General features: G+C 43.3%; 1 protein-coding gene across 2 annotated transcripts in view; it reads left to right on the top strand.

Annotated features, from left to right (window-relative positions):
* The window catches only part of dhx15 (DEAH (Asp-Glu-Ala-His) box helicase 15), a 28849-nt gene extending 9192 nt beyond the window's left edge, over positions 1-19657 (top strand). For both annotated transcript variants that reach the window (XM_080051690.1, XM_080051689.1), the window contains exons 6-14: positions 1840-2007; positions 7519-7605; positions 8336-8485; positions 8860-8968; positions 12005-12196; positions 15025-15147; positions 15575-15765; positions 16919-17088; positions 18997-19657. In XM_080051690.1, the coding sequence (XP_079907816.1) occupies positions 1840-2007; positions 7519-7605; positions 8336-8485; positions 8860-8968; positions 12005-12196; positions 15025-15147; positions 15575-15765; positions 16919-17088; positions 18997-19114 (1308 nt within the window). In that variant the 3' untranslated portion in view covers positions 19115-19657. The remainder of the gene's footprint in view (positions 1-1839; positions 2008-7518; positions 7606-8335; positions 8486-8859; positions 8969-12004; positions 12197-15024; positions 15148-15574; positions 15766-16918; positions 17089-18996) is intronic.
* Positions 19658-21236: the final 1579 nt, after the last annotated feature.

Here is a 21236-nt window from a genome sequence, read left to right as displayed (position 1 = left end):
GACAGGAAACCTCACTGCGGTGCTTTCTCACGTCAAGGCAAGCTTCACGTCTCTTTCAGCTTTCTCCTGTGTGTATGTGTGTGCTTCACTGGCTTCACACACAGGGACAAATGAAGTCACTTTCAGTCATACTTCAACTAAATAAAGCACAGGGCATTCTTCAGAAAAGGAGAAAAAATAACTGTTGCAGAGGTTTTATGGGTTGTTTTGTTAGCCAATCAGTATGCACGAGGAGCTTTGACGCAGCCCATTGTTAGTCCATAAGGACCAGTAAAAACATCTTTGGGAATCAGACTTCCTGTTCATCGTTGCCTAACAGAAACATGGCTGCATTGCTCCCGTGGGCCTGCAGGTGGTGCAACAGTACAGGCTGTAATGTGACACACTTAGTAACTGCTGCTTCACGGGGATTAAATGATTGTTGACGGCAAAACAAAGAAAATGGTTCTTAACAGCGGGAGTCGCACGGAAATGAAAAGCCGTTATATGTTGTTTAAGGCCATACCCGAAACTACTTAAACCCCTTCAAGTATGATCATTAAAAATATGTGTGAGAATAGTTACAATAACACAAGCTTTATTCTATGTTAATGAGTCCTAAGCAGGGCTTGCCTGTAGAATAAATAGACACATATAGTACATTTAATCATGTATTCCAATAGGCCTTTAGAGAATAGGCCCTTGCCCTGTGCTTACGACCATGCTTTCTTATTCCCCGGCGCTACTCAGGTCCTCTGTCTGTCTGCCAGCCCACCGGCTCTAGAACGTTCAGCTTCACTAAACTGATCTGCCATGATTTGCCGCTGGTTATGCATCAGTGCTGCAGTCTCATCTCACATTCCCCTTCTACAATACTGCACCGTGGAATAATGAACCCTGTTTTCACTCTGTCTGGCTCGTCGGCAAAGCGCGCGTGCCGATCGCGTGTGCGCGCATATCCATGTTTTCCATGATTGCTGCATTTGACAACAGAGCCACGGGGACCTCGGCAAAGCATTCTGCAGGTCCAGGTTTAATTTCCTCCGTCAGATGGAGCGATAGTTGGAACAAATGTACTGTAGCAGGGAACCACGGTTTCCCCCGGCCACCTTCCCCCCTATCATGTAGATTCACTGCCATTGTTTATCCAGGTATTGTTCAGAAACCTGTTTGATTTTGCCCTCTGCATTCCCAAGCAGTGGTGGACAGTAACAAAGTAAATGTACTTGAGTACTGAACTTAAGTAACATTTTTTAGTATTTGTACTATACTTGAGTATCTGCTTTTATTATGACTTTCACTCCACTACCTTTCAAACAAAAGAACATTGACTTTTTACTCAACTACATTTCCAGAAGGCTTGTCATTGCTTGTTGCTTTCAGGCGAAAAATAGCTCTGAAGTCGGCTGTTCATTTTTTATTTTCTAAACTTCAATTGGCCACACACAACTTTCCAATGTTGTAACGGTTGCACGTTTATACAATGACAATGATTTAAAGGAGCCCCATGCAGTTTCAGGGGAGATACATTTGTTTACATTTGCAGAGCCTGCAGTATATCTCATTTTATATGTCATTTTTTTTACATATGAAATAATTCTATCATAAATCAAACCAAATTTATTGTTGAGGCACTTGAAACCAAACGTAAGACCAAAATACATTTGTAAACCAAACTGTGGGCTCTGCTGCTGTAAACAACAACAGTGAAACAGTGACATTTCAGGAAGCTTTCTAACTTCTCTGACATGCCCAAAGTTACATAGTGCCCCTTTTTAATGTACTGGGGTTGAGTCATTTTGCCTTCCCATTGTTCCCAATCGACGGTTCGGATTAATTGTTGCACTTAACGTATTTCAGGAAATCGACGAGGCCTGCAAGCGGATCAAGAGGGAGGTGGACGACCTGGGGCCTGACGTCGGTGATATCAAGATCATCCCTCTGTACTCCACACTGCCTCCACAGCAGCAGCAGAGGATCTTTGAGCCGCCCCCACCCAACAAACCAAACGGTGCCATCGGAAGAAAGGTACGGCTGCCTTGTTCCTTGTAAAAATACACTCCAGGAGGGAGGGGGGAGGTTGAGTGTGCTTGGTGTAGAAAAAGGCCAGATGGGGAATAAGGTTGGCTAAAGGAAGAGAGCTGGAAGGTAGGGACTGAAAAAAAAAAATTCCCCCCTTTCTCAGCTATAGCGCAGAACTGACTCACCCAACATATGCTTGCTTTAGTCAGCATGCGATTCTCTGCTCTAAATTATAACTGGGGTATTACTCACGCCCTCTGAGCCCGAGGAAAGCACTGCGTCCTCAGTCATCTTTATCTCTCCACTACATTTGCACAGGCCCTGCTGTGGCTCAGAGCGAGAGGAGGCCCCAGACCTCTGCTGTCTGAATCCCTATGAAAAGTGAAAAGTGCGCCATTAGAAGAGCTGATCAAAAACCAGACTTCCATGGCGTAGTTTTCTTATTTTGCAATCACTTAAAGGTGGAGTCAGCCATTACGGCGGTTGCTTGTTGACAACATAACTTTTTTTGTCAAAATCGGTGAATATCTCAACATGAGCTGCTACCTGTCCTTACTGTGTGTGCGCTGAATAAAATCTGGCGTTAATAAACAGCCTATGCTCTGTCAATGGGGCATATTGCTATCTATGGTGGGCCCCCCTTTGTTTACACACCAGTTTACAGATGCCTAGGCTGTGTAGTGTGTATTGACACCAGATTTTTTTTCAGCACAGCATCGTGTGCGGAGATATTCACTGATTGTACAAAAAAAAAAGTGATTTTTGGCAACAATCGTTCCCACGAATTCCTGACTCTGCCTAGAATTTCGGGGGAGTGGCCGATCCTCTTATTGACATAGACAAGAGACAGACCTGTCTTTGGCGCAGCAGTTTCTGTTCAGACGAGCTCATCACCAGAGTAGCAGAGGCACCTGCGCTGCCACACAGTTGGCCGGCGATCTGACAGAATATCATCACTGCAAGTGAATGAGCAAACATTCACCCCCAGCATCTGATAGGGAACCATGTTGATGAATGACTCATTGCTACAACGTCTCTAATTGATGCAGAGCAGGCCGAACAGCGGAAGTATTTATGGGCTGTCAAAGTAGAACGCATTACAATACTTTCAAGAACGCTCGATTTTAGGGAATATAGGATTCCTCGCAATGTGAATTGATACGCAATTAATCAGCGCTCTAATCATTATTTGAAATGCCATATAAAGTTGCTCAAGTGTCTTATCAAGTTTACATTTACAGCACGGAACAGGCTTGGATCAAACATTGACACTATAGAACCGTCTTCCTCTACTTAAGTTTCACAGTTTCATCTCTTCCAGCCTTCTCGTGTGTGTGTGTGTGTGTGTGTGTGTGTGTGTGTGTGTGTGTGTGTGTGTGTGTGTGTGTGTGTGTGTGTGTGTGTGTGTGTGTGTGTGTGTGTGTGTGTGTGTGTGTGTGTGTGTGTGTGTGTGTGTGTGTGTGTGTGTGTGTGTGTGTGTGTGTGTGTGTGTGTGTGTGTGTGTGTGTGTGTGTGTGTGTGTGTGTGTGTGTGTGTGTGTGTGTGTGTGTGTGTGTGCTGCCGCCGAGGCCAATCCTTCTTAGTCTGATCACCCAGATTTGGATGAGATCTTTTTCAAAAGTTCAAATATCATTCCTAGTGTTCAAAAAGAAGTTAAAAGCAACAAGGCCATGGTGAAATAAAAAATATATTATTAACATCTTGTCGCAACTTCTCCCGGATTCCCATGACTTGGGTTTGTACCGGAAATGAATTGAATGTTGTGAAAGTGTGACCTACGAACTATCAACCCAGAAACCATTTTTAACTTGGAACACTTGATGCCCCCCACATTTCTTCAAGATCAATTTGTCAGCTGCTTGTTGAGTTGGAGGTGGAATCAAGTCGCCGTGCCTGAAGTAAATGTGCTTCTCCTCCATTACTGACTTAGCAACTCATCAAGTGAAAAATGCCGAGATGTCATCCATGCCAGCCCAAGAGAAAGTACTGAAAAAGAATTAAGGTCCGCCACGTCTGCCGCTACGCATGCTAACGACTGCATTAGGCCCCCCTCAATTAACATAAAGCACTAGCTCGTCATTGCTCCATTTTCTCCTGGAAAGCCACAGATCTTTTATATTTTTGAACGGTTAAATCATTTAGAGCCAAGGTGGTTAATTGACAAATTACAAACAAAGATGGTCTCTTAACAAATGTGCTGCGATGAGTGTTAGGCCTGCTTTGAGCATTGTCACATTTGGAGAAAAAAAATCTCTCAAATTTCACCCGTGATTCTCCCACCTATCCATTTTAATGAGCTTTAAATCTGGGCGCGCCAATGCTTGCTCCAGGCACGTTCCTCTTCACCCTAGTCGGGCTGGAAGGCTTTATTTGTCAACAAGGCTGTGTTTCCCAGCAGGGAACGTGAACGATGGGCCGCGTAAGCCATAGCACTCGCTCTCCTGCAGGTAATAACCCAGAAATAACATGCAGCGATGATGCTCTAATGATATTACTGATGAAGAAGCCAGGATTATTATGTAGTGCAGCAACAGACTGGAAGGAGCCCAGCCTATGTTCAGTGTAATGGCCCTATCCTGGATAATCCTTCAGAATCAATGCAGTCAATGAGGCCACCCATATGATCATGAAATGTGAGAGGGTGTCATGTGGGGCATCTGCTGGAGCACTGACTGTGTCCCAACACGCGGGACAGTGGCAACCTCACCTGGACCATTGATCAACTTTTGACTTTGAAGCATTCAAGGCGTCTCATTCCGTGCTGCGACGTTGGCTGCTGGCATATAGTGTCTGCCACAAGACACTGTCTGATAGCCTGGGCTCTTTTTTTCTTTGGCTACTTTTAATTTAAGACTTCCAGAGTGTGGCTAATTGGTTTTGTAAAGACGTGATTCCTCCGTACCTTTGGGCCACTGATGGCCCTGTTCCACTGCAGGAACTGAACATCCTGTTACCTCAGGCTTCCCATGAAACAAACTCGCTCTTTGGTTCTAGATGTTCCATTACTTTTAGCAGTTTTTTTTTACAACCTGGGATGTTGCGGTAATGGTTGTCCTGTTTGATTCACATTCAGTAGTAAAATTATCATTGTAGTCAAAATTTGCTATGATGTGATATGACCACACTTCTGCTTATCCAATCATAGTCAACACTGACTTCTTGGCAATGGAACTTGGATTTAGAGTTAATATACATCTAGTGACAGAGTCCCATACCCAAAGCACAAGAAGAGCAGTAGAAACAAAGTGACTGTTATTTAGGCAAATCGTATTGTTTTTTAGTTTTATATCTAAATTAAGCGTCTCAAAATTGCCATAGTGCTCATGTCAACAGGACTAGCGAGCCATTCATCTGAGAACAAGAATACATACGAGTAACAACCTAACCCTTTTCCAGTCACTGCTGTCTCATCAGTTTCATATGGGCGTTTATTGCCATCCCTTCAATTCTCTGCTTTAATACCAAGGGGAATGTGTCTTTCAACAGGTGAATTACGTGAGGTCGAGGGTGGGGGAGGAGTGGGGGTACGTGCGTGCATGTGCCCTTCCTGGCATTAATAACTAAACAGTCAGCCATGAGAGAAATCCCTGCTTAAAAGGTTGGATTTGAAAGTCTGTAAGGCTCCCTGCTTGAAGACAGCCGAAGAGGCACAGCTACAAAGGAAGTGTGTCAAGTGAGCAAAATTGCTTCTGCAGACCTGTATCAGCAAAGACTACAGAGAACTGTTTGGTTGTTGCGCTTGGCTTTTTATCACAAGGACTTCCTAAGAAAGGCTACCAAAATGACTGCCGAGGCCAGCCTACAAGCACGTTCCCGTCTCTGTAAATGTGGAGCGTGTTAGCAAGGAAAGGATTTTGAAGTGTGGAGAGAGGCATTTTTCCAAACTCCCACTTGTATATTAAGCTGTGACACTGGAGTGGCAGAGTGGGCTATGACCCGGCCAGCACAGTCTCAAGTGCTACTATGATGAATCCAAAGGGTTTCTCTATCCAGTTGGTTTCAGCTCTTATATAAGGAGAACTCATTCCACTGCAGTCAAGGTTTGCTTGATAGCGGCTGCAAATCTGCTTTCCTCTCCTCCCCCAGTTTGTGTATATGCTGACAGCAATGGACCCATAGGGTCATGTGACTCATTTTTATTTTAATTTAATTTTTTGTTGTTGCTCTGAATCAGTCATTCTCATAGGCAGCCTTGCTATAGGGGATACTTGTAATCAAAAAGCATCTGAGGGTGGGACATGTTCTAGGTTCACTGTTTACCCACTTGTATGGATCATCTGCTCTAAATTTGCGTAGGTCGAAAAATGAGCACAACGCGGTTAAAAACAAACAGCGCTTTGTGCTGTAATCAGCGTTTATTGCAAATAAAAGTATGGAAAATACGCTAACAATTCTCCATTGGTCAAAGTCAATGATATTTAAAATTGTTAAAACTGAACTTAATGCAAATATGCTTCTGGTATGAAGCCAGCATTGTATAGCACTCCGGCAGAGCCAATCGGCGACAATGAGCTGTTCACAGTTGGCATATCCACACACGGCAGTGTTCCATATTTCACATAATATATCTGCAGCAGACCTCGTTTGGGTGGAAGAAAAGCTGCGTGAAGGAAAGCATGTGTTTAGAAAGCAGGCCATCCAAGAGGAGCCATGACATCAACTATTTACTGTGATTTTACAAACACAATGGAGAGTGCTTTCCAAGAGAGGGAAGCTGACATCTCAACAAAACAAGTGGCATACTGAGGACAGTTGGTCAGAACCAACGACCGCACAAACACAAAAAGACCAGAGGCAATGCGATACGGAGCACCAAGCCAGCTTTCCCCACAAAGACGTTGATAGCACATAACTTGATTGCAGAAACTGTTGTGGTACTATCCTGTCGGGTTGCATTAGACAGCCTGTGTACAGCGCACTAAAGTGACATCTCTACAAGCTTCTCCAGGCAGCCGGCTCACATCAGGGAATATATTTCAAGTTAAAGCACTTGTTTGTGTCTTCCTGCTTCGCTCTTAAGAATTACTATGATTTTTGAAACGCTCCACTGTGGTAAAGCACTAGATCTTGTTTAAAAAAAAAAACACTACTTGTGATTTTTTGTGTTCGTGTTCAATGTGTATGTTGATCGAGAAACTAAATGAAAGGTTAGCATATTTTTGAAAATTGCTTTGGTTTATCACTCAAGATACACCTAATATGTCCGGGTGCTATGTGTCTATTCATTCTGAAATCCACAGCCTCACTGGAGTACCGGGAAGCACTAGACTCTGTGGGTGTACACAGCGCTTTTGAGTATTTGTATGCCAATCCAAATGTAGTTCGGCACTTTGATTTGTCTTAACTTTTCAACAGAAGAAACCTCAATCGCCAATATGTCCCAAGTTGTCTGTATCTGAATACGCTGTGCATGTTGGAATGGATTTGCTACATCTTGTCAAACCCCCCTCCCCCCCCACCCCCCCCCCACACCTCCAGGAGGATTATTTCTCAACCCATCTGTTCTCATTTCCACAGGTTGTCGTGTCAACAAACATCGCCGAGACGTCCCTGACCATCGACGGCGTGGTGTTTGTAATTGATCCCGGATTTGCCAAGCAAAAGGTTAGCTTTCTCCCCCCCCCCCCCCCCCCCCCCCATCTCCTCCCCCGACCACTATTTATCTGAGGCCATCATCTGGGTCTGCTGCCTGAGAATCCCCAGATAAACACAGCACTGCACACCTGACAGTCGGCAGAGATGGAAAAGCCAGTTATTTATTCCTCTGACATTTCCCCCAGCCCGGAGCCAAGTCATACACACGGCGCAAAGAGAGATTATAAATGCACTATGGTGGATTGTGTGTAGTATGTGTTATTGTACATCTTTTTGTTAAAGGTGGAGTCAGCGATTCTGGGGAAACCGCTCGTTGTCAAAATCGGTGAATATCTCCACACAATCTGCTACCTGTCCGTACTGTGTGTGTGTGTGCTGAAAAAAAATCCAGTGTTAATACGCAGCATAGGCTCTGTAAATGGGCATGTTGCCACATACAATGGTCTGCCGTTGTTTACTTACCCTTTGTTTACAAACCATTTACAGAGCCTAGGCTGTGTATTAACACTGACGTTTTCTTCCCAGTGCAAACTCAGCACGGACAGGTTGCAGATAGTGAGAAAATATTCACTGATTTTGACAATGAATGTTCTCCAAAATCACTGACCCCACCTTTTTAAATGCTTGTAGATTTTGGGGTATGTTAGTACAGTATGTGTTCAACTACTTCTACCCGTCAGTGTACTTTGAGCTTTTTCTCCATTGACCTTAAATCCGTCCTTCCGTCTTTTCACATCAGGTGTACAACCCTCGAATCAGAGTGGAATCCCTCTTGGTCACAGCCATCAGCAAGGCCTCGGCGCAGCAGAGGGCAGGGCGTGCTGGGAGGACGAGCCCGGGAAAGTGTTTCCGCCTCTACACAGAGAAAGCTTATAAGACCGAAATGCAGGTAAGAAAACAAGACGGCTGTGGTAAAAACAGTAAGAAGATCTGATGAGGTTCTTCAGTGCCACACGTTCTATGTATTCCCCCAAAGCAGCCCCTCTGGCTGGTAAAGCTCTCTAGTATATGCCATATGTGCTCTTTGAACTCTGTGAATCCCAATTCAGCTGAATTATAATAGCAAGAGCTTGCCTTTCCCTCATAACCCAAGCTAACAAATCAGCCACCGTGTGACAAATGAAACCGTTAAATAACCCTTCAAATGCCCCAGACTCCCGTTCTCTGTTTGAGTTGACATGTGTGTGATGAATGAGGAGATAATAAGGACCTGGACTAATCATTGTGAATTGTTCCTTTGTGTTTTCTCTTTAACGGGCGTAGGACAACACGTATCCGGAGATTCTGAGGTCTAACCTGAGCTCCGTGGTGCTGCAGCTCAAGAAACTGGGTATTGACGACCTGGTGCACTTTGACTTCATGGACCCACCAGGTTAGTTTGGACTGCAGTCAATCCCATAAAGAAAAAAATAATTCTGACTTAAAAAAAATAAATAAAAAAATATCACCCCCGATTATTGACATCCAATGTATTTCCACAACTCCTCCGTGGGCTAGTTTTCGTTGTTGGTGAGATGGTCCGCCATTTCCCTACAGGATTCACATTTCCTTCACATGCACACAACACAGATTTTATTTTGGAAGACTGCTAGTGTGCTGTGCAGTGTGAAAACAGATTGTGTTTGCAATTGTTATTGACTGACTTCTCATTAAAACCAAGTAGGTTTGTTTGGCTGCACTGCAAACGGATACACCAGTTCCATCCTAATGTAAAGCTGACCACCACATGATGAGTGTTTTCAGCACTCAATTAATGCAAATGCTTTTACAAACAGCAAAAAGTTATGTTTGTATATACAATCTGGGTTGCTTGTGTCTCTTGGGAGCATGGGGGAAAACAACAGAGCAAAGAAAGTGATCCAGGCAGAAATCAAATAACGCATGCTGAATGTTTGGAGACAGACACTGGCTTAAGTTTTGATTGTTGTTGCTCAAGAGATATGTAGTGTTTATATTTGTTTTGTTGTACATCAGAATCATGCATAGAAAAGCAAAAAACTAGTCTCATTGAGTCACCCTGTTACGAGTGTGTGTTCCTACACCTTTCAGAGGAGACCACCCCACTGTTCCCTATCCTTACCCCCCCCCCCCACCACCACACAAACCTTTCTCACCATAATATAGTTTTCATCTCACCTCTGAGATTAAACCCATCTCTCCCCGTCCACTGTGGCAAACGCCATTTTGAGACCGAAATTGGTTACATCAATAGCGGCGCTATCACCTCGGCTATTGCCTTCCCTTTATATTCCTCCAGTGAAACGTGACCGACCTCCACCGCCACCCCCACATTTCTCACAAAACACAAGGGTAAGCGTCAACATATGGGATTGGCCTTGTCCGCTGAGTCTAACTGGGAACTGTGGGGTGAAGGGAAAGTGGAGGATTAGCTTTTTATATTTATGTGATCCACTCATGGCTAAAGGTTTCTCCTAACTAGCTCCTGAGCACGCTGGAGGCTGGGACTAACGGTGCATGAAACGCTGTCTGTGAGGTGCTGGACAGTAACTTTATAACAACTCGTTACATTGGATCAATGTTGATGCCTGTGTCAAAGGCCTACCCCAGAGTAAATGGACAGGTCATGCTAGTGTCTCTGGAGATTTAAAAAAAGATGGAGCATGGGACAATGTCATGTTTCGAATCCTAAATGGGTGGGTTTTCGGACACTCCCTGTTTGATGCTACTTTTTACAGTGGTAATGCACGGCAAGCACACATTTTGTGTTGTTTAAATTTCAAGACGGGTGTGTTTTTTTGAGTTTCGGCATTGATGATACACAATATCAGTCCCAAATGCCTGTGGCTTTTCCCATTTGTGCTTGTTCATACCTCAATGGGACGGAACCTTTATATGCCTTTTAACTGTGAACTGTTCAAATATCTAGTTTATTTCTCTCTTGGCCCACCCCGCTCCCCGCTCACTACACACAGGAGCGACAGTCTGAGCCAGCCAAACCAAATGGAAAATCTAAAATAAATCAGCAGCGCTTTACTGCAGGACCTGGCTGGGTGGGATTCATTTGCTTCGTGACATTTCCATAGAAGAACCTTTCTGCGCCAATGTGGTTTAATGTACCTTTAGCCTTTCGTCTCATTGATTTGGCCCTTGGTTAATATATCAGATTCTTGTGTGTGTTGAGGCAGTCAATACTTACTTTCTGAGGAGCTGCGTTGTGTATAGATTGAATTTCCACACTGGTTCATCATGCTAGCAGTACTTGGAAATCTGATTTTCAACCTTTTTGTTTAGCACTGCACAAGCCATTGGTTTGGAAAGCAACGTGGCCAGCACTCACTTAGTGTAAAAAAAAAAAAACTGGCTTTGATACCCCAAATCAATATTTGTTAATCATAAAAAAAAATACCTCCCTGCTGTTTGAAATTGAATTTTTTTTGGGGTAGCGCTTGAGAGAAATGAAAGTGAAGGAGCGGCGCAGCCAGTGCTTGAAGCTAATTTTCAGTTAACATGCAACTGGTCATTAGGCTTCAGCTCTCGGGAGGCAAAGGTCAATAATTGCATCTGGGGGAAAAATCTTTTAACCAAACGGTGGAAGCCTTTTGTGTTGAAGCATTAAGTAGAAAGATCCCCCTGTAATTGCATCCGCTGTTAAAGGATTGCCTGAACGGAGGATGAAAAATGAGCTTTGTCATGATTAGCAAGCTATGCTAAGTTGCTGTCAAGCGTAACTCTGGCCATCACATACCATGAAAGACCGCTAATTTTGATTGACCCCCGTTCCTTACCATCAAACCACCCAAACGGTGTCTGCAGTTCTTTTGCATTTGTCTCCCTTTTAAAAGTTTCAAAGTATCTTTTAAGAGTTGACGGATGAGCTGGTGCCCTCAATATTGTATAAGCTTTTTTTCTTGAGCTTCCTTTTTTTTCCCCAAATACAGTTCAAGTACAAGCAAGTTTATATATTGGTCAATAACTGCCATGTGTGGCATTGGCATATAATCAAATGTCCCCCTGGCCTATATTCACTTCAATAAAGTGAAAGAAATTCCAGTAATTGCATTTTATGTTTTTCAACCATTAGGCAAATGTGTTATATCTTTTTAATATTTGGTTTGTTGAAAGTGAAACTTGCATATTGTATATTCTCTCTTTATGGGGAATTCATATCTGAATGTTTATTTTTATTTTTTAATCAAAATTCCTCAAGTCTTGAATCCATTTTAATTAGAGTGTGAAGAAACAAACAGGAAAGTAGGCTTAATTTAACATGCCATTTGACAAATTGGTCTCCTAAGTTTTTGCTGTGAAGAGGAAAAATAAAAATAAATGCACACATTTTTGAAAATTGTGCTATCTCTGTCATGTGTGTGTGTAGCCCACAGCCCTGGAACATTGCTAATGAACTCTCTGTCTCTCTCTGTCTCTCTTGCGTTGTGTCTTGTTCCAGCCCCTGAGACCCTGATGCGGGCCCTGGAGTTGCTGAATTGCCTGGCTGCGCTCAATGACGACGGTGACCTGACAGAGCTGGGCTCCATGATGGCAGAGTTCCCCCTGGACCCCCAGCTGGCCAAGATGGTCATCGCCAGCTGTGAATTCAACTGCTCCAATGAGGTCCTCTCCATCACTGCCATGTTGTCAGGTAATGCTCAGGGCCGGCCCCATTTCCTGTGATCACGGAATGGCTCCGGAAATGACCAATGAGCTTAAAGGAGAGAATATTCTTTATCTTGTGAGCCCTTTAAATGTGTTTTCTTTATTTAAAGGTGCAGTGTGTAATAAAGTGTATTATGGTAAAAAGCTATTTCTAGTGGTAAAAGTTCAAGATTGCAACACTCCCTTGTTAACCCCTCCCCGTTCGGAGACTTATGCCTCGTTTCCACCGAGTAGAGCGGGTCGGATCGGAGCGGTTCGGTCCGGGTAGTTTGGCTTTTCATTTGCCAAAAGTTGGGTAGGGTACGGTTTAAGCGCACCTAACCGCTCTGAGCCGCTCCCGATCTCAGTACTCCTCCGTAGGGGTACTGGCCGCCTGAAAGGGTGCCGAAAATGCATGAGAAGGCGGAGCTACACACTGCCGTCATTTGATTGGCCGAAAGAATCATTTCCGCCATGTGTAATCATCTCAGCAAGAGTGAAGAGGGTATTGTGTTTTGGCGAAAATGTGAGCAGAGCACTGTTTATTGTGTGGTGTTTTTCCTCGTTAATAAATTAATCAGTTGGTTACACTGTGTCCCACTGCTAGTCACGTAGCTGCCGCAGCCAGCACTGTTTGCTCAGCCGTCTCTGTGTGTTTACGCCATAGCCTAGATAGTAGTAAATACACGCTCACAACAACACGGGGGGAATAAATAAAAAAGCGGCTGGTTTGACCGAGCAAAAACGAGAGACCGCTGGCTTGACCACAGTTGGTCGAAAGAATCATTTCCGCCTTGTGTAGTCACCTCGGCTAGAGTGAAGAGAGTCAGTGTGTTTTGGCGAAAATGTGAGCGCAGCACTGTTTATTGTGTGGTGTTTTTCCTCGTCATTAAAAGAATCAGTTGGCTACACTGTGTCCCACTGCTACGATGTCACGTAGCTGCCGCAGCCAGCGCTGTTCTCTCACTGTCTCTATCAGTTGCAACTTGCACCGAGCCGTCTCTGCACGGGGGGAATAAATAAAGAAACGGCTGGTTTGACCAAGCAAAAACGAGAGACCGCTGGCTTGACCACAGTTGTTCCACAGCCCGATAGTTTAACCCACATTCTGGCGGCGGCTATCGCAGTCCAGCCTAAACTCCGCCCCACCAGTAAGGGTAGGATCCGCGGTGGAAACAACACCGAGATTCTTAAAAGTGAGCTGTCCCGCTCTGAGCCGCTCCGATCCGACCCGCTCTACTCGGTGGAAACGAGGCATTATTCAGAAGCTACGGTGGCCTTCAAGGACAAGAAGCCTGTTACTAAAGATGGCATCACCCACCACTGCTTCAAGTCTTTCCACAGTATCACATGATGAGATGAAGATGTATTTTAGTTATTTATTTTATAGTACTTTGTCTTCCAACAGGGGCAATTTCCCCATGACACTCACTATATATAAAAACGCCTAAGGCCAATTCACTTTACACACTGCACCTTTAAGATTTGTAGACATGAGGGTTAATTGGTTGAGTTTAAGAGTTTAGGTCTTGTTTAACATATTATATGCCTGTATTTACTAAAGCTGTTTGAACGCTGGATGGTGCCAAGAAGGGAGAATCTACTTAGAATAAGTGTAATGTATACTTACTGAACTTAACTACAAGGCCACCAGAGGGTAAAGTCAGTGGTGTCAGCAATTATTTGTGTGGAAGGGGGAAAAAAATCCACGTCTGTACAAAATGTATAGGTGTAGCTTGGAGCAGCACCAGCGTGCTCCAGCAGTAATTGCACTTACGGCTTGCCAAAGCAGAATGTGCTCATTGAGATGAATCTTGGCGCCTTTTGAAGGGAGCGCGAGGGTCTTTGAGAGTGGGGGAAATGGATTTAACTAGCTGTTTGGACGTGGGGTGCACTTAAAGCAGGTGTTTCGAGATGGCAGGTTTTTTTGCTGAGTTCATTGGAGTCGGCAGCGAAAAGTACACCTGAGAACGATGACTACCAACCACCAGGCTCCGTAAACACAGCTCACACCCCAATAAAGCCACAGTCAAGCAGGGTTGGTGTTAAGCAGTCGAAGCCAGTTCAGAGGGGAGATGGCCACTGCTTCACTTCTTCAGTATCAGGCCTATGACATGGCAGTGTTTCCCCCTACAGTCAGCCCCATGCACATTATGTACCAATGAAAAGGAGAAATATTGACGCCTCTTTATACTTACACGAATGAACCCACCTTATACACAAAGGGAGAGCAGCAATGTTTTGACTGCAGAACATAGGGTAGGACAGGGAGCTTATTATAAATAGTAGGTGTGACTGGAGGAGAGTCCTTTTAAAAGTGAGTAGTCAATTATGTGAATTTACTGTACATGCTTGTAATTCGTTAAGGCTATATTAAAAACCTCTTTATTTTTCCTAAATCTGGATCAAGCTCAACATATAAACTAGACAAATGTATTCCCCTGCTCACAGCTGTGCCACATGTAGTTTGTACTTAGGCCTCAAGAGCCACGTGCAGATAGACACACGTGAAACATCTCGGCAGTGCACAATTGTGAATTTCAAAAAATCTTTGCGCCCCCGAGAGCCCTCACTGATACGTCTCAATCCTAGCGGAAAAAAGCTGGACAGGATGCCTGTTTGGAATGGGTGTCACATGTCTGCTATATCTTTTAGATAAAGCCATACTGTAGTGCGTAAGGGCAGAGAAACCTTTCCTTCTCCCCTCCTCTCCGACCCTCCTCCTTTCCTATTCCAGCGTAAAACACTTCCCAATGACGCCTTGTTCTCTCTGTGGGATCGGCTTAACTTATCCCTATGGGCGGCTGTGTTGGGGCCTATACCAACCTTGTTTAGTCCCACAGTGCTTCGTCCGGCCCACGGAGGCTAGGAAGGTGGCCGACGAGTCCAAGATGCGCTTTGCCCACATCGACGGAGACCACATGACGCTGCTCAACGTCTACCACGCCTTCAAACAGAGTGAGTGCTCCGGCTTGCATTAAAGGTGCAGTGAGTGATTCTGTAGAATGCTGAAACTATGTCTTGCTCTGCAAATGTACCCAAAAACAGAACATCTCCTCACCATCTGCTACCTCTCTGCACTACACAGTAATATGCAGCCTAGGCTCTGTAAATGGGCATGTTGCTAGATTCGGTGGACCCCTTTGTTACATACCCAGATTAGAACCTTGGCTTTGTATTGCCATCAGATTTTTTTTTTTTTTTAATCAGCGCACACACAGTACAGACAGGTGGTGGATCTTTTAGCAGATATTCACTGATTTTGACAAAAAAGTTAATTCATCGACAGACATTCTCCAGAATTGCTCACTCCACCTTTTTTTTTTAAACAGCCTCCCGCCATCTTGACTTGTCCTTAACCCTGAACGTCCCTTGTCTCACACAGACCACCAGTCCACACAGTGGTGCTACGACAACTTTGTCAACTACCGCTCGCTGATGTCGGCCGACAACGTGCGCTCGCAGCTGTCCAGGATCATGGAGCGCTTCAGCCTCCAGCGGCGCAGCACCGAGTTCAACAGCAGAGATTACTACACCAACATCCGCCGAGCACTGGTCACCGGCTTCTTCATGCAGGTCAGTCACATAGGGCTTTGATCAATGCTCACTGAAGCATTCATTCTTATAAGTACAAGTTATTTTTTTAGTATCCCAATACTTTATTTTACATTTACCCATTTCCTTGTCTGACATTTGTACGAATGTCTTCTCAATATCAGGCTCCACTGCTATTCTTATGCTCCTTGGACGTTGCCCCTGTTAGGTTTGATCATTTGAAAATTAAGCATTTTTGTGCGCAGTATATTACAGACATGTTTATCGCTATGGACTTTCTAAAGTATACACACACACACACACACACACACACACACACACTCTCACTGCTGCTTTGTTTTTAACGCACAAAAAGAAAATCGAGTCAATTTGCTTCTCGTTCAAGGGAAGAAATGGCATTTATTTTGCAGGAAGTCATTTCCAGGGGCCACCTGAAACAAGCAAGCTGACAAGTTGAATTACGGCGTTAATATTTAAATATTTGTCAACATTAACCTTTATCTCGGAGACAAATTTGCGGCTATGTTGGAGCTTTTCACAGCATTGGAGATCATGTCTTTGTTTGGAAAAGGCCATTTATACAGCCACTGCAGCTTTACCCAGTACCTACACAGTCCCGGGTAAAATCACTCACTGCCAAGTTTGTCTGCAAAGCCAGGCTGCTTTTGCAACAAAACAATAGTAAGGTATATTTTATGATTTTGATGTGCCTGTAAAGTTACATTTAAAAAAAATAAAAATGAAAGGTGCACTGTTACTTTTGGTGTGTCAGAGAAGTGAACGTTTTCTAAGGTAAATCCTCATAATTGGATAAACAAACTTTCCACACAGGAACATTGGATCCCTGGAAAACTGTTTGAAGTTAGAAAGCTTCCTGAAAAGTTACCGCTTCACTGTTGTTGTTTACAGCAGCAGGGCCCACTGTTTTGATTACAAACACATTCTAGTCTAATATTTTGGTTCCAGGTGTCTCAAAATAAATAGATCTTGATTTATGACGATAGAATTATTCAATACCAAGAATTACACGTAAAGAATATATGTCTTGTAAACTAACTGCGGGCTTCTGCAAGTGAACACATATCTCCCTCCTCTGAAACTGCATAGTGCACCTTTTTAAATTAAGCACCAGTGTTTTTTTTTTCTACCCCCGTGTCTCTTGTGCTGTGAACAGATTGCACACCTGGAGCGCACCGGCCATTACCTGACAGTGAAGGACAACCAGGTGGTCCAGCTGCACCCCTCCACTGTCCTGGACCACAAGCCGGAGTGGGTGCTCTACAACGAGTTTGTGCTCACCACCAAGAACTACATCCGCACGTGCACCGACATCAAACCAGAGTGGTGAGTTTCAGTTGCACTTCCATTTTTTTTTTTTTTAAACAGGAATGACTTGTCTTAAAAATATTTATCAGATAGAAACGTTACATTTACCTCAGGAGGTACCGTGTAGAAGCAAAGCATTTGTCGTGCACACAAAAGGCACTCAGTAAAACAAGCATAACATTTGTGTTGGTCTGGGATGGTCAAGTGTGAAATACTGGATTTCTGCACACTGTCACTTTAATTGTTTTTCAAAATATCTTCAGAAAACTTTATTTTTTCATTTTTTTTATTACGTTTCCAATAGAATAATGCAACAACAATAATTGTGTGTTCGCACAATCGTTAGGTTTAAAATATATAAGCATGTGTATCCCAAATCCTTCACTGTTCACTCAGAATTAATATAAATACCCTAATAGGCAACACAAACCAGCAGCATAAGACACGCGTCAACACCCACACCTGTTGTTTTCGGTGTACATCCCAACACTGGCGGCATCTTGTCAAGGATAGCCCACTGTCCTGTTTCTTACATTGCTTTCACACAGGTGGCGTAGCGTGGGTGGCATTAGCAGAGCTTCAGTGCTCCATCTGTATACATAGGATATGTTCTTTTTGTCAAAATCAGTGAATATCTCCTCACAATTTACTTCCTTGTCCGTACTGTGTGTGCAGAAAATAAATCTGGTGTTATTTTATAGCCTAGGCTCTGTAATCTGTAAACAAACAAAGGGGGCCCAATTGTTTTTGTTAATGCACACAGTACGTACAGGTAGTGGATCGTGAGGAGATATTCACAGTTTTTGACGAAGTGATTTTGTCAACAAGTGTTCTCCAGAATCGCTGACTGCACCTTTTTTAATGCTTAAGAAGTGGAAGTGTATCTGTGTTGGGATTCATGCGGTAAAGATGGATTGATTTAATATGGAAAGCCTATCTGTTCTGGCAGACGTGTGTGAGACGGATGAGCGAAAAAGGCAGCTGAAATACCGCCTGTGTAGACACGCCCTTAGTGTCAACATGCATCAGTGCCTCGGGGAAACAGCTGTTTTATTACATTTTCCCTCCGGATCAGCACAAATTGGCTACTGTATTCTGACTACTTATTTAGATTTATTTTAGATTTTTTATTTTTTTTTTGCAATTGGCCTTTCCTTGACAGTAGCAATACATACAGACAGGAACATTGAAGAGAGAGAGAGAAAGCGGTATTGCTCCCAAAGAAGTCAGTCATGGGATTTGTGCCTGAACTATTCGGCTACTTTGGCACCCCCTACCATAATTACTTGTCTATGCGGCCCGTCCAATCTGTTCTACATCAGTTACGTGGTGCCGTGTGTGTGTGCTGCACACAAAAGCTAATCGCTAGCATTTCGTTCTTGTGTTACCAATGCCATGTGCCACTAGCCTGGTGCTACCAGACCATCGTACTTCATTTCATTTGTACAGAAGGTCTGGCAGTGCTGTAATTGGCAAACGTTCACTCATGGAGGCGGGTGTCTGTTAAAGTTTAAAACTATTGGATCTGCCCAGTGCCACTCTGGATTAGCCAACCAATCGCATAACCTTTGGTCGTCACGTGTGTCATGAGCCGGCTTCTGGCAACTGAAACTGGAGCGCGACTTCGACGTCATCGTTCTCAGCCACTCGCTCTGTTCGCTGATTGGACCGGCTGTCGAATCTCCGGCAAAACTGGGAAATGGGCTGTACACCCAGACTGACTACTGAAGGGAAAATAAAATTTGGCCGGAAGTAGGCGGTCGGGCGGAGCCAGGCTAATGTGCCGCAGGACAGAGGCAAAAAGAATAGACTTATGTCACATGTCCGTTTGAACTTTTTTCAGGTCTAATAAGAACAGCATTCTCCCACAAGTAAACACCGTCGACAACATGTGTGATTAATCTTGACTCTTGCTCTTTGTCCTAGGCTGGTGAAAATCGCCCCGCAGTACTACGAGATGAGTAACTTCCCGCAGTGTGAAGCAAAGAGACAGTTGGAGCGCATCATCGCAAAAGTGGAATCCAAAGAATACTCTCAGTTCTAAGGCGCTTTGCATGGGCCGCAATGGCATCCTCCACCTCGCGATCTGTACAGGAAGGAAATTCTGAACTCATTTGGGGCAGTCCATATGTTTTTTTTTCTCTCTTTTATTTCCACCAACAATCTCATCATTCTGTTCTATTTTTATTTTTGCCTGACTGTGTGTTCTCTATTTTCACGATTGATGAATTGTGTCCCTTACTTTTGAAGGGCCTTATTATTTTATTTTATTTTATTTGAAACCGAGAGGGGGAAGCACTATCAGAAACTTATTGTAAATGGCCTGTTATCAGGAGTTGAGTCATTAACTATTATTTTTTTAAAGCATGGGGTATTTCATGTACATTTTTCAACATTCCTCTAAAAGACTTACGTGCTTAAGTCAAAGTGGGGGATTCCTGGCTGTTTTTGCTTGTACTGCTGAAACGGCACTCGTCAATGAGAAAAAGGTTTTGATCAAATGTAATTTATACTGTATTTTGATGCATAATGTATTATTCTCTTGTCATCGAGATACTAAAAAGTGACACTATGGTCACATCTTCTGTCCCCATTCGATTTAATAAAAATGACTTTGTAATGAAACATTTTTCCAGTGTCAGCATTAAAATAACAGGGTAATCTTTGCATAAACTTCTCACTTAAAACACACACACACACACACACACACGAGTTGAGGAATCACGTTTTTTGACCTGCCAAATCCAGCTCATTTCCTGGCTCTTTGGGGAAGTTAAATCTTCTTACTGGGATATTGATAGCTTCAGAAACAGTTGGAGTGAGAGGGATTGTTAATTACAAATGTTTCGGAACAAGATCAGTGTGAAATCCCCGCTGTGCCGGAGCCTGTTCTGGCTGCACGGCTTTGTGTCAGCGCCTGACTGTCTGTTGTGGAAGGTAAAGCTTTGCGGTGAGGAGAAGCACAAATTGTAAGCACCGCCGGGCTCCGAAAAAATAACCTGGATAATGGTCAGGGACAACTTGAATGTACATTTGATTACACTGGAGTCAAAGCGTGCCTGTTTTTTTTCAAGTTTGACTTAAGTTAAAACGTGACTAACAAACACCAACCTTGTAAGGATTCTTTAGCAATAAAAAGTCACAAAGCAGGTCAAGTACACAAGGCGTTTGACTAACAAGACTTGTGAAAAATGGGAATGAGTTATGGCATCTGCTGCGTCAATGTTTGAACATCCATTATATTAACCTTTCTTTAACAGGACCCTTTAACTTTAGAGAAGTACATTTTCAAGGCAGTTGTGCCTCATGTTCTGGTTCTAAAATGTCTAATGTGTAACACATTCATCTTTTTGATCAAACTCTGCACTTACATACTTTTTTCAAATGGTTTAGCTTTGTTTCATTCAACAGAGTTTTCTACATCTTCAAGATGTGACTTGCTTGTTAATAGTGCCGCAAATGATTATTATTTTTTATTATGATTTAACGTGTGCATATTTTTGGGGGATAAATCGACAAAAAGGGAGTTCTCTTTTTTTTGTGTATAGAAGTGCGATGCTAAACCCTAGGAGGACTCTTTTAATGATGTGGTTAGAAAATAGTGAAAAATGCCAATTTCCAATGGCAAGCATTAATACAGTATTGATTGTTTTTGTTTTATTACTTTTCTTACTGACAAACAGTCCAAACCCCTCACATACTCAGTTTACTATCATGTAAGATATTTGATACACTGCTACCAGCAAGTATTTGATGATGATAGATTAAAAGATAACTAAAACAATCCACCGTTATCAAAACAGTTCAATTCTGTTGATCGACTAACTGAATTACATCGTTCAGTGACATCATTGCAAATGAGGGTCACCCTTCAATTGATCTCTCGAGTAGGCCTATGAATAAAAGTTACATGAAAATAAAATGAAAAATCTCCCGGTGGATAGACTGTACTCTGCATAGGACATTTTGGAAGTATCCAGGGAGCTATATATCGTGCCTGGGTACAATGACAAATGCTAATCAAACACCCCATTTTGTTTTCAGCTGCTTACATAACCTTTAGAAAAAGCAATTTATTGAACTCCTAATCCCAATGTGTTTATTGTTCAGGTACACATCAGCCGTGATAATAGCATACCCTTGATTTTTCCTCTGTTCTGCATCTC

Source organism: Ammodytes marinus, assembly GCF_949987685.1.
Source record: "Ammodytes marinus genome assembly, chromosome: 23".
Lineage (NCBI taxonomy): Eukaryota > Metazoa > Chordata > Actinopteri > Uranoscopiformes > Ammodytidae > Ammodytes > Ammodytes marinus.
The sequence above is the reverse complement of the archived record's forward strand: the minus strand, read 5'-3'. Positions and strand labels throughout refer to the sequence as shown.